At 36.2% G+C, this 12,978-nt stretch overlaps 1 protein-coding gene across 9 annotated transcripts in view; it reads right to left on the minus strand.

Annotated features, from left to right (window-relative positions):
• TUSC3 (tumor suppressor candidate 3) overlaps positions 1-12,978 on the minus strand; it is a 231,473-nt gene that overhangs the window by 149,010 nt on the left and 69,485 nt on the right. For all 9 annotated transcript variants that reach the window (XR_007728365.1, XM_050802176.1, XM_050802174.1 and 6 more), the window contains one exon: positions 1,137-1,306. Coding sequence is in view for 8 of the 9 variants with exons in the window: in XM_050802174.1 (XP_050658131.1) it covers positions 1,137-1,306 (170 nt within the window). In the remaining variant the exon portion in view is untranslated. The remainder of the gene's footprint in view (positions 1-1,136; positions 1,307-12,978) is intronic.

Raw genomic sequence — 12,978 nt, forward strand, 5'->3', positions numbered from 1 at the left:
GCTTCATTTATTACTCAGAAATATAATTTGAATAGTTTTTCTTGAAAAATATTTGTGGAAACTCCTCTTTGCCTTTTCATCTTAGTTGTCACCCTGAGATCTCTTTGGTCCACTCTGCCCACTATCATATGGATTACAGAGCTCTCCTGGCTCAGTAACAATAGATCTCAAGACCACTTCTCTACCACAGTTACTTAACAGATGCCCCTTTGAAATTCACATCATTCTATAACACAACCCAGATGTCCTTTAACAAATGAATAGTTAAATAAACTGCAGTACATCCATATAATGGAATATTATTCAGTAATTTGAAAAATTAATTATTGAGAAATATAACAACTTGGACTTTTTTTTAGGGAATTACGGCAAATTTTTAAAAGCCAAACCCAAAAGGTCACATACTATATAATTCCATTTACATAAGATTCTTGAAATGACAAAATTATAGAAATGGAGAACAGATTAGTGATTGCCAGAGGTCAGAGGTCAAATTCGACAGGTAAGAAGTACAACGGAGGGTGGGTGTGACTTTAAATGGCAAGAAGTATTCCTGCAGTAATAGAGCTGTTCCGCATTGTCTGTATCAACGCCAATACCCTACTTGTGAATTTGTACTATAGTTTTATAACAGGTTACCACTGGAGGAAACTGGGTAAAAGATGTGTACCTACAATTATCTCAAAATAAAAATTTCCATTTAAAAAAGTGTTTGTTGCATACTTTTGGACAAGTATTTATACTTTACTTATGCTATACTTATGCTAGGTAAAAGTGAGTGCTATTAAAAATTAAAAATTGATTATATTTAAGGGGGCTACTTCATTAAGCATAGCTATAACTGAATGACCTACAAGGTAACCTGCAGGATATAAACATGATAAAGCAGTTTTATGACTATATGTGCAACTGGTCAATGAATATTTTACATGCCCACAATAAAAGAATATTAGCCTATCCATATCATTTTCTAAAATACAATGATTTTTCAGCTTATTTTTAAATGCACATAGTTATATTTGACTATTAAACAACTGTTTAATTATCTTACATACATTTATCTTCAAATGAACATTAAAAATACATATGTAAACCATGGATAATAGTTTTTAATATTTTTTAAAGACATAAATTACCTGCACACAGAACACTGCCGCTGAGGCTGAAGAGCAGTGAACATAACAATCATGGAATAGTTTCGAGGTGGTGCCTTTATAAATTTTCGGAATTTATCACCATTCATTCGGAAGATTGAGCGTCTGGAACTCCATTCCATCAGCTGCTCTACTTTTTCAGCTAAAAGATTCTGCAATTAAACACAGAAATTTACATTTACAAAGAGTTAAAGTCCTTTTGTTTGAATTTCATATAAATGCATAAAATGTTTTTTCTTTTTCCTAATGATATCCAAGTTTATAGAAAAGTAAGACCATATTTCTGCTCCCAGAAAGATAGAAAAAACATTTATTTTTCTAATGTTGGGTTTTCTTTTGGCCTTATATATCCCACACCAGTTGACAGAGAAGTCAGCAATCCAAGAATGCCAATAGGGGCAGACATTAAAAAAAAAAAAAAAAAAAAAAGGCTCAAGAAAAGTTAGCTCTTGCTATCCAAAAGCCAAAGAAAGGGGAAGCCCAGTAAAACAAAATAATAACTGCTCTACTCTTCTCCAGCCAAACATCACAGCAAAAGGAAAACAAAACAACAAAAACTACCATCTCACAACCACCCCCACAAATACAAAGCTGAAACTATACACAAAAGAGTGTTGTATGATTCTACTTAAAGTCAAAAATAGGAAAAACCGATCCACTCTGGTAAAAGTCAGTATGGCGGCTAGTCTGGGAGGCACAGTAACTGGGAGACGGCACAGGTGGAGCTGGGCTACTAGTAATATTCTGTTCCTAGGGAAGTTTGGGAGGAGATAGCACTGTAGCTTCTGTATAAAAGGCTCTTATAGGCTGGGAATGGTGGCTCACACCTCTAATCCTAGCACTTTGGAAGACCAAGGTGGGAAGATCACTTGAGCCCAAGGAGTTCAAGATAAGCTTGGGCAACATAGCAAGACCCTGTCTCTACCAAAAAAAAAAAAAAAAAAAAAAAAAAAAAGGCTCTTATCTTTAGATCATTCATTTTACCTGAACAAGTCTGAAAAGTTAACAACTCTACAACATTGTGTTCCTGCAAGAAAAAGAAATTCCCTGCCATTTTAAAACCAAGCTAGTACCAGTGGTCAGGAGAGAAAGGCTTGAACTGTGCCATTTAACCAAGCTCTCCTCTAGAAATCAGAGAGAAAAGCAATCTCTTTCCCCTCTCCTCTCAAGTGAAAAAGGAAAAGTGGCTCACAGAGACTGGGCAGATACACACCAAGGAGAGAGAAGGCAAGGTAGACATCTTACCCTGAGTTAAGGTAAAAGACTTGTTGCAGTGCTCTGCACCCACCTGAACAGGAAAGAAGATAAATGGAAAGAAATGGAAGGGAGGAAGGAAACGAAAGTAACTTGGCCAAAGAGCATAGTAACCGGCAGAGACAGAACATTCAGATATGCATGCATGCTAACTGTATGAAAAAGAAAAATAAGTTAATGACTCGGCTGTGTTTGTTTTTCTAAAAGACACAATTTTGCCACAACCAAAGGGCATCAACTGAAATTGATCTTAACCTCAAAACAGATTACTTGCATTTAGATTTATATATAAATATATATATTTATATATAACTTATATAGATAAATCTATATATATATTTGCAGTCTGGGTTAAATATATATATATAGCTTTGGAAATGTACTTTATATATATTACATATTTTTACATATATTTATATTTTATATATATATATTTCCAAAGTAAAATAATAACCTTATTAAACTGAAAATGAAAACTTACTTCTCTGCCTCATCAATATACCTAAAACAGTAGAAAATGACACAGAAGGACTTCTCCTAATTGTTCTTAGTTTTAATTTTGAGAAGCAAAGTAAGGTTGTTTTCCATGTTAAGGATAATTTAATAGTGTTTGCTTTACAGAAAACTGTTATATATTTAATAAGATTTAAAGCCTCCAATATTTACCAATACATGCAAATGAACTAACTCACTATATAAATTCTTTTGAGCCTTGAAAACATTTTAAAGTAATAAGATAAAAACTATATGAATATTTGTTTTTTAAATATTTAGAGACTGTGACCCTCTATGAAAAGAGTGGAAATCAAGCAGGGTAATCCACTAATGAGTGTAGAAGAGAATTGGTCTAAGAAAGTTACTTACCTATGAGTTACCTCAGTATTTTATACTTTTCTCATTAAATACATGCACAACACACTCTCACACACAGACATACACCACACACACTCTTTTAATACTCTTTGAATTTCTACAATAATCTTACTGTTTTTCTTATTTAAAAATCCCATTTATACCAAATATCTATCTATGAAAACAGTAAATAACTGTAAAGGGTCAAAGATTTCACTTTACTTTTAAGTAATCAAAGAAGCCAGCCCCAGTTTCATGGATGCTGAAAGGAATGAGATTTCTGAGTCTGGTACTCCTGTTTCCCATGCTTCCCACCTTCAATGTAGTATGAAACTCATTTACGAGGCTGATCACAAATGAAAATTCCTCACAGAGGAGTATTTCTTATTTAAGCAACAAAGGACTAGGTAAGTTACAAGTGCCTTTAAAAAACAAACAAAACACAAGAATGCATACTCTTAACTTGGCTTAACTGAACTCCTTTTTGTACTACACTTCTAGTTATCATACTATATTCCTTCAGAATTAGGCAAATATAAATATGTCATTTTTCTAAATATTAAGAACCACTGTGCTACAGATTTCAGGGCACACAGTCATGTTTAATATTAAAAAATCAATGTAAAATATAACTTTTACACAATCACATGTTGAAAAATGTAGAATTCCAACTATATGTAATTTTCCCATTACAAATATTCTGGAAAAAAACTTTTAAAGAAAATGCCTATTAGTCTCATCATTTTGCATCAATCTTGACAAATTGGTACTTTTCCATTATCGTGACTACACTTCCTTAGAAACACTGTATCAGTGTGAAATTCTAACACTATCTGCAATCTATTAATATATTACAGTGTGAGATTCACTATACCCTCACCAGATTAGGATATTCATTCTTATTTTCTATATCTCTTTATGGTATACACATATGCACACACACTTCCAAATTAATCAAAAATGGTATCCTATTTTAATTTGCAGTTTGTTTGTTTCTTTGTTTCTGAAACAGTCTCCCTCTGTTACCCAGGCTGGAGTGCAATGGTGCAATCTCAGCAAACTGCAACCTCCACCTCCAGGGTTCAAGGGATTCTCATGCCTGAGCCTTGCACTGTTATTTCTGGCAAAATTCAGCCATTTTTTCACAATTCTGAATGCTCTAATTTTCTTTGTTACTAATTTTTTCTCCTCCTTTATCCTTGATCTATTCATAAATATAATCTGTCCTATATAAGAGATTAAAAAGTATACAGAATAGGCCAGGCACGGTGGCTCACGCCTGTAATCCCAACACTTTGGGAGGCTGAGGCAGGCAGATCACGAGGTCAGGAGATCAAGACCATCCTGGCTAACGTCTCTACTGAAAAAACAAACAAACAAAAAATACAAAAAGTTAGCCGGACGTGGTGGCAGGTGCCTGTAGTCTCAGCTACTTGATAGGCTGAGGCAGGAGAATGGCGTGAACCTGGGAGGCGGAGCTTGCAGTGAGCCAAGATCGCGCCACTGCACTCCAGCATGGGCGACAGAGCCAGACTCTGTCTCAAAAAAAAAAAAAAAAGTACATGGAATAAAACTCTTTCCAGACTAATCAATGTTAAAACTAGCATAAAATTTTGTCACTTCTAAATTGTTTTCTTTTTGCTTATAGGGTAAACTAGGAAAAGCAGAGAGCAATTATAACCGAGAAAAGTAGCATTTTAAGAGCATATACTATATTTGATTACATTTTGTGAATTATTTTTCTTTTAAAAGTCTCAATCTATTACATGAAAAATATCAATTATTTAAAAGCTAGAAAAACAAATCCATGCTCTGGAACAGCAATAAATTTCAAATCATAGTGAAAGGAAGAACTGAAATCTCTCTCCTATTCTTAGTATCCCAACTGCCTGATTATTCAAACACATTTCTCCCTTAAACTAGACTAGAATATCCGTAAAATTCACGAAAAGATTTTTCTTTGAATTTTAAGTATCAAACAACTTGTAATAATTTCTTCCAAAACACAGCATATAGGATAATGGAAGCGTTCCGACTCGTGACTAGTGGTAGAGCCATGGCTGCATTTGCCAAAACCCACAGAAATACAGTCATGTATCGCATAGTGACATTAATCACTTAACAACAGACTCCATACACAAAGATGGTCCCAGAAGATTAGAATGGGGCTGAAAAATTCTTACCGTTTAACAATGATGGGTAGCCATGGTAACACTGCAGCACACTGCATTACTCCTGTGTTTGTGGTGATGCTGGTGTAAACAAACCTACTGGCTACCCAACATACGAAAACATAGCACATGCAATTACGTAGAGTATATAATACTTGATAATGACAAACAACTTTGCTACTGGTTTTATGTATTTACTATACTTTTTATCTTTAGACTGTACTTCTTCTCATTTGTTTTCTAAAATTAACTGTAAAACAGCCTCAGGCAGGTCCTTTATGAGGTGTCCAGAAAAGAATGTTATCCTAGGAAATGACAGTTCCATAACTGTTATTGCAACTGAAGGCCCCCCAGTGGGACAAGATGTGGAGGTGGAAGATAGTGATATTGATAATCCTGACCCTGCATAGGCCTAGGCTAATGTATGTGTTTGTGTCTTAGTTTTCAACAATAAAGTATAAAGAAAAAAGTTTTAATCAGAAAAAAAGCTTATAGAATAAGGATATAAAGAAAATATTTTTGTACAGCTATAAAATGTGTTTGTATTTTAAGCTAACAGTTATTAGAAGAGTCACAAAGTTAAAAAAATTAAAAACTTTTAAAAAAAGTGATATAGGGTAAAGTTAATTGATTACTGAAGAAAAATTTTTCAATACAGCCTAAGCATGCAGTGTTTAGAGAGTTTACAGTAGTGTACAGTAACATCCCAGGCCTTCACACTCACTCACCACTCACTGACTGATTCACCCAGAGCAACCTCCAAGCCTGAAAGTTCCATTCATGGACAGTGTGCTAGACAGGTGGACCATTTTTTATCTTTTATACTGTATTTTTACTGTACTATTTCTAAATTTAGACGTAGTCAGATACACAAATACATCTTATTGTGTTACAACTGCCTACAATATTTAGTAGAGTACTACTGTGCACAGCTTTGCACCCTAGGAGCTACACCATACAGCCTAGGTGTGTAGTAAACTATACCATCTAGGTTTTTGTAAGCATACTCTACGATGTTTGCACATGACACATTTCTCAGAACATATCCCTGTCTTTAAACAACACAACAGTAAACACCACAAAAATGACTTCTGCCTTACACATTTTTAAATGATCAGCCAGGGTTGGGAGGATGGTTCCAAAATGAAAACCAAACTTCAACAACTGAACTTGACTGCATTACTAACATAAACATAACTTTGGAAAACAGTATTTAGCTGGATAGTCTTAAAGCCAAAGAGAAAAAGAAACTGTAGACAAATAACATACTCGATTTATTTTTGTTTCTCAGGAAGGTATGTATTATCACTTCTGTTACTCTGTGAGTACACCACAGCTGAAGAAATAAATATACATCTGGTTTGGTATCACTGTCAGAAAAGAACTCACAAGTAAGGAAAGGGGGAGGGCCAGAATGAATCTTGTGACACTGGATAGGAGCTGGAGGCATCCATATTAATCTGTGGCTTTTAAAACAGGAATATAGGCCAGAAGCGGTGGCTCATGCCTGTGATCCTAGCACTTTGGGAGGCCCACGCAGGTGGATCACGAGGTCAGGAGTTAGACCACCGTGGCCAATATGGTGAAACCCTGTCTCAACTAAAAATACAAAAATAAGCCGGGAGTGGTTGCATGAACCTGCAGTCCCAGCTACTCAAGAGGGTGAAGCAAGAGAATCACTTGAACCTGGGAGGCGGCTGTTGCAGTGAGCCGAGATCACGCCACTGCACTCCAGCCTGGGTGACACAGCGAGACTCTGTCTCAAAATATATATATATATATGTGTGTGTGTGTGTATCTATATTACATACATACATATATACATACATATATTTTTTACAGATAGATACAGAAACAAATGTAGACTTGTATGAGTGAGTGGATTATTGTACATGTATTTCCTCCCTCTGCCTGCTGATTACACAGGATTCTTTCCATGACCCTTTGCTAGCCGGAAATCTCTGTGGCCAGCGGCGCCTCTGCTCAGGCTTCGGTGGGCTCATTCTGCCCACTCTGCCTAGCAGGCTGTGCTGGCCCCGTGCTACTGGCCCAGATTCCATGTCCCCTGCAGCTCTATGCTTGGCCTGTGGCTGGGCCAGGCATGCACCGACCTGCTTCTGACTTGGAAATCGACATCTGGATGAGGGGAACGCAGCGGCACCTAAAAACTCAGAGATGCCAGCAACGGCAGAGCCCCAAGGGGTGTTACGGGTCTTGCTCAGGGAGTCTCAAGGTCAGAGCCCCCAAGCACTGTTGCAGCGCTCTCTCCTTCCTGCCACCCACGGCACAGCCAGAATGAATGAAAAATATTTCCAATTGACCTGGATAGTGTTAACATATTTGAATTTATTTTAAAATCAATAAAACAGATTGGTTTTTTTTTAAGATGAACTCTCACTCTGTCACACAGCCTGGAGTGTAGTGGCGCCATCTCCGCTCACTGCAACCTCTGTCTCCCAGGTTCAAATGATTCTCCTGCCTCAGCTTCCAGAGTAGATGGGATTACAGGCATGCGCCACCATGCCTGGCTAATTTTTGCATTTTTAGTACAGACAGAGTTTCACCATGTTGGCCAGGCTGGTCTCCAACTCCTGACCTCAGGTGATCCACCTGCCTTGGCCTCCCAAAGTGCTGGGATTACAGGCGTGAGCCACCGCACCTGGCCTGATATTCTGGAAGACATATATAATATGCAAATTTCTAGGAGTAAATTTTGTATAAAAATACATGTCACTATAAACTTCTATAATAGAAATTAGTCACTACTGAAACAAAGCAAAAAAAAAATCAAGATCTCTACTTTTATTCTTTAAGAGTCTTCATTTCTGAACCTATTCCTATACCACACTAAATTATCTACTTTTATTCTACCTTCCTACTCTGTTACCTACCAGTAGAACTTATTCCTTCACCAGCCTGGACTGCAGCAGTGAGACCCCAACTCTACAAAAATTTTTTAAAAAATGAGTCGACCTTCATGGTGTGTGAATATGGTCCTAGCTATTCAAGAGGCTGAGACCACAGGATCACTTGAGTCCACAAGTTCAAGTGACTGAACTGTGGAACTTATTCCTTCTAACTACATGTTTATATCCATTAACCAGCCTCTCTTCATTTTTTCATTTCAGTACTTATGGGTTTAACTCATTTTTGTAGTATTTTATAATATTTTAGTGTATAAATGTCCTGTATTTTCTTTTTTCCTTTTCAGTTGACACATAATAATTATACATATTTATGGGTATGGAGGGATATTTCTATATACAATATGTAATGATTTAAATCAGGGTGATTAGAATATGTATCACCTCAAACACTTATCATTTCCTCGTGCTGTGAATATGTGAAATTCTCTCTTAGCTTTTTGAACATATGTAACATATTAGTGAAAACTACATTCACTCTACACTGCTTACAGAACATCAGAACTTATTCCTCTTATCTATAATTTTGTGGCTAAATAACCTCTTCCTATCCTCCCTTCCCGCCTACTTTTCCCATCCTCTAATAAGCGTAATTCTACTCTCTACTTCTGTGAGCTCAATCTGGTTTTTGGTTTCTTTTTCACTCCCATATGCATGAGAACATGTGATGTTTGTCTTTTTGTGCCTGACTTACTTCATTTAACACAATGTCCTCTGGACTCATCCATGTTGCTGTGAATGGCAAGACTTCACTTCTTCTTATAGCTGAATAACATTCCATTGTATATTTACGACACTTTTGTTATCCATTCACCTGTTGGTGGACATTTAGGTTGATTCCACATCGGGCGTATTGTGAATAATGCTTCAATAAACATGAGAGTACAGATATCTCTCTGATATACTGATTTCCTTTCCTTTGGATAAATGACCATCATTGAGACTGCTGAATATTATGAGACTGCTGAATATAAATAAACTATATTATATACTAGTTTTTTATTTCTAGTTTTTTAAGAAATCTCTATACTGTTTTCCATCATGGCTGTACTAATTCAAATTGCCACCAAGAGTGTACAAGAGTTCCCGTTACTACGCATCCTTTTCAGAATTTGGGGGTGGTTTTCGTTTTTTTTTTTTTTCTTTGGTCTTTTTAATAATGGCCTGAATAGCTGTATTTCTATACTTTCAATACATATGAAGAGTAAATCGAAATTTCAATTCTAATCCAAAGAGTCTGTTTCATGTATAAATTATTATGTAATTATATCCTTAACAAAAAATAATAATAATCTGGCATTTCACAAATTACTATGTCCAAAGCAATTTACAAATTTGTACAAGCATGACTTCAAATTTAAATATCATGAAAACCTAAATGTTCATCAACTGTTGAATGAACAGACAAACTGTGGTAGGTCCACACAATGGAATACTGCTGGGAAACAAAAAGAAGCAAAGTTGTAACTGCCACGACATGGATAAGCCTCCGGAACATTACACTCACTGAAAGAAGCCAGACACGAGAGACCACACATTTTGTTCTTTCGTTTATATAAAATGTCTAGAAAGGCAAATTTATAAAGACAAGAAGTACATAAGCAGTTGTCTAAGCCTGGAGGTAAGAATAGGGATTAACTGTAAACAGGCACAAATATCTTACTGAAGAGATAAAATGTTCTAAAGCTGATTTCTACTGATGGTTGTACCACTCACTAAAGTTAACGAAAGTCATTTAATTGTACACTTAAAAGGGTGCTTTTTTTTTTTTTTTTTTTTTTTTGAGATGGAGTCTCACTCTGTCATCCAGCCACAACACCTGGCTAATTTTTTGTATTTTTAGTAGAGACGGGGTTTCACCGTGTTACCCAGCATGGTCTCCATCTCCTGGCCTTGTGATCCGCCCACCTCGGCCTCCCAAGGTGCTGGGATTACAGGCATGAGCCACCGCGCCTGGTCACTGAGTGCATGTTAAAAAATGTTAAATAAACTTACGCAAAGGCTAGTGGGCATAAGTGAGCCTCATCCAACGCTAAAGACCCCCATCTCAGCCTAGATTAACTGTTCTCTGCTTGTCCTTATAGACTCAGTGCTTCCATGAGGTGATTAAAAAAACAGAAACCTTAATTAAAATAATATGTGTTATGAGCTAATGCAGAGACAATACTTAATTCTCTCAGAAACAAAATTTTGGTACTAAATAATCTGAGAATTCTCAGGTCTTTAGGGGAGAAAAGAATAATTTTCTCTTCTATCCTTCATAGAGTTCTTAACACAGACCCCCACCAAAAATAAATAAATAAATAAATCACAAAACAGTAGAAGCTTTAACACGTGGGAGATAACACAGGGAAAGTGAGTGAGTCTCTAAAATAGATCTCAAAGGCCTAATTCAAACTTCTCTGTTCAGGTGTCCCTTTCAGTCTTCTGAAGAGAATTATGCGCATGGATCTCAGCTCCTTATTCCCAGTGAAAAATGAAAGTTGGGTCAAAAAGTTCATGGTTAAAAGGAATGTTCTGTAGTTAAAGGAGGACAGAAATATCTATAAGATGGAATATAATACAACGCTTACAAAAACTGAGATAATGCTATACGTATTTGTATTAGTCTGTTTTCACACTGTTAATAAAGACATACCTGAGACTGGGTAATTTGTAATGGAAAGAGGTTCAATGGACTCACAGTTCCACGTGGCTGGGGAGGCCGCACAATCATGACAGAAGATGAAGGAACAGCGAAGGGACGGCTTGCATGGCAGCAGGCAAGAGACAGCATGTACAGGGAACCTCCCCTTTACAAAAGCATCAGATCTCATGAGACTTGATGTTTGTAAAATTGCATAGGCCAATGTGTGGAAAACTCCTAGCACAGCATCTTACAAATGATAAGACACTCAAATTTCTTTTCCTTTTCTTCAGGTCATGATCTATCAACAACACAGATCACATTGCTAAAAGAATTATCTGCAGTGGGAATTTTTAAAAATCTCATTAATATCTTAAATCTCAGAGTTACCTAATGTTTCTGAGTATTACAAGAGAAGAATTGTGCTAAATTTACTTTAAAAAAAAAAACACACACACATTACATGAAAAGATAGATTATCTCATGGTCCTCAAATTTGGCACAAGTAAGACAGATCCCATTCTCAAGGCCTTAAGGCAAACTCTAGCACTAAAAAGTGTCCATGTGTATACACACACATATATATCATATATATGTATATATAAAATACAGCTTATATTGATGTGTGATGGCTGTAGTTTTGCTGTAAAGTAAATGCCTTAGTGCCAACTCAGGAAGGGATGGTAAAGAATGTATTGTTTCTGTGAACATTAACTGATATTGTGGCTCCTTTAAATTCAGCGAAGAAGATTCTGAAGCCTAGATTGTTCCTATCAGTAAAGAGTGGGTAACAGTTGGCTTTGTCTGTTACTGGTACAAGGATGGGACATAGAGACAAAGATGCCATAAACCTATCACATCAGAAAAGGAAAAAGAAATCTGTAACTTAGAATCTTCAAAAACAAAACAAACCCATCCTTGTTACTTTATAAAAAACAAAGGTTTGCAGGTCACATCTATTAATGAAGTTAACAGAATCAGTCATAGTAAATTCAGATGCCCATTCCTCTTTCTTATATTTTTTCTTTCTTATATTTTTATCTTAATATTTTACGAAGGCTTAACTTTACAGCAACTCACTATAATAAACAAGCTGGCATAATCTATATGCCAATCTCCAAATTATGACATCACTCCATTGTTTCTCAATTAATATTTTACAATAACCAATTTATAACCAAAAATACAAGAAATAGTACATTACATTAAACAATACATAATAAAATGGTTCATTCCAAAGTGAAGCTTAAATAGAGTAAGAGTTCATTCATTTAATATTTTTAACTTATTTTTTGTTTCTTTCAACATTTTCTCCCTAGAAACATTCAGATAGCAGGTAATCATCAAAATAGCCATAATATAAGTTGCTTATAGTAATTCACAGCATGCGGATCAGGAATGAGAACAAGAGGTCCATGTTGAAGGTATCAACTGGTAACACACAGAAACAATTTCATGACCCCTTCTGTTCTTCTCATATTTTTAAAGCAGTCTCTGAGCGGAAAAGAAGCCTTTACTTTTCAAGACTCTAATATTTAAGGAGTTCAATCAAAACCCAATGATACACCAAACACGAGCAGCCAGATGCATTTAGTAGAAAAGTTATCTTCCATGTCGGAAATTCGATCTTAAAAATCCACATTCATATCTCTTTTCTTTTTTTTTTTTTTTTTGGAGACAGAGTCTTGCTCTGTCGGCCAGGCTGGAGTGCAGTGGTGCGATCTCGGCTCACTGCAAGCTCCGCCTCCCGGGTTCACGCCATTCTCCTGCCTCAGCCTCCCGAGTAGCTGGGACTACAGGCGCCCATCGTGACGCCTGGCTGATTTTCTGTATTTTTAGTAGAGACGGGGTTTCACCGTGTTCGCCAGGATGGTCTCAATCTCCAGACCTTGTGATCCGCCCACCTCAGCCTCCCCATATTCATATTTAATATTGTCATACTTATCAGATTTAAAAATATATAAAGGGCAATTAATGCTTCCAGGAACCAAAAAATC

The sequence above is a fragment of the Macaca thibetana genome, chromosome 8, assembly GCF_024542745.1.
Source record: "Macaca thibetana thibetana isolate TM-01 chromosome 8, ASM2454274v1, whole genome shotgun sequence".
NCBI lineage: Eukaryota > Metazoa > Chordata > Mammalia > Primates > Cercopithecidae > Macaca > Macaca thibetana.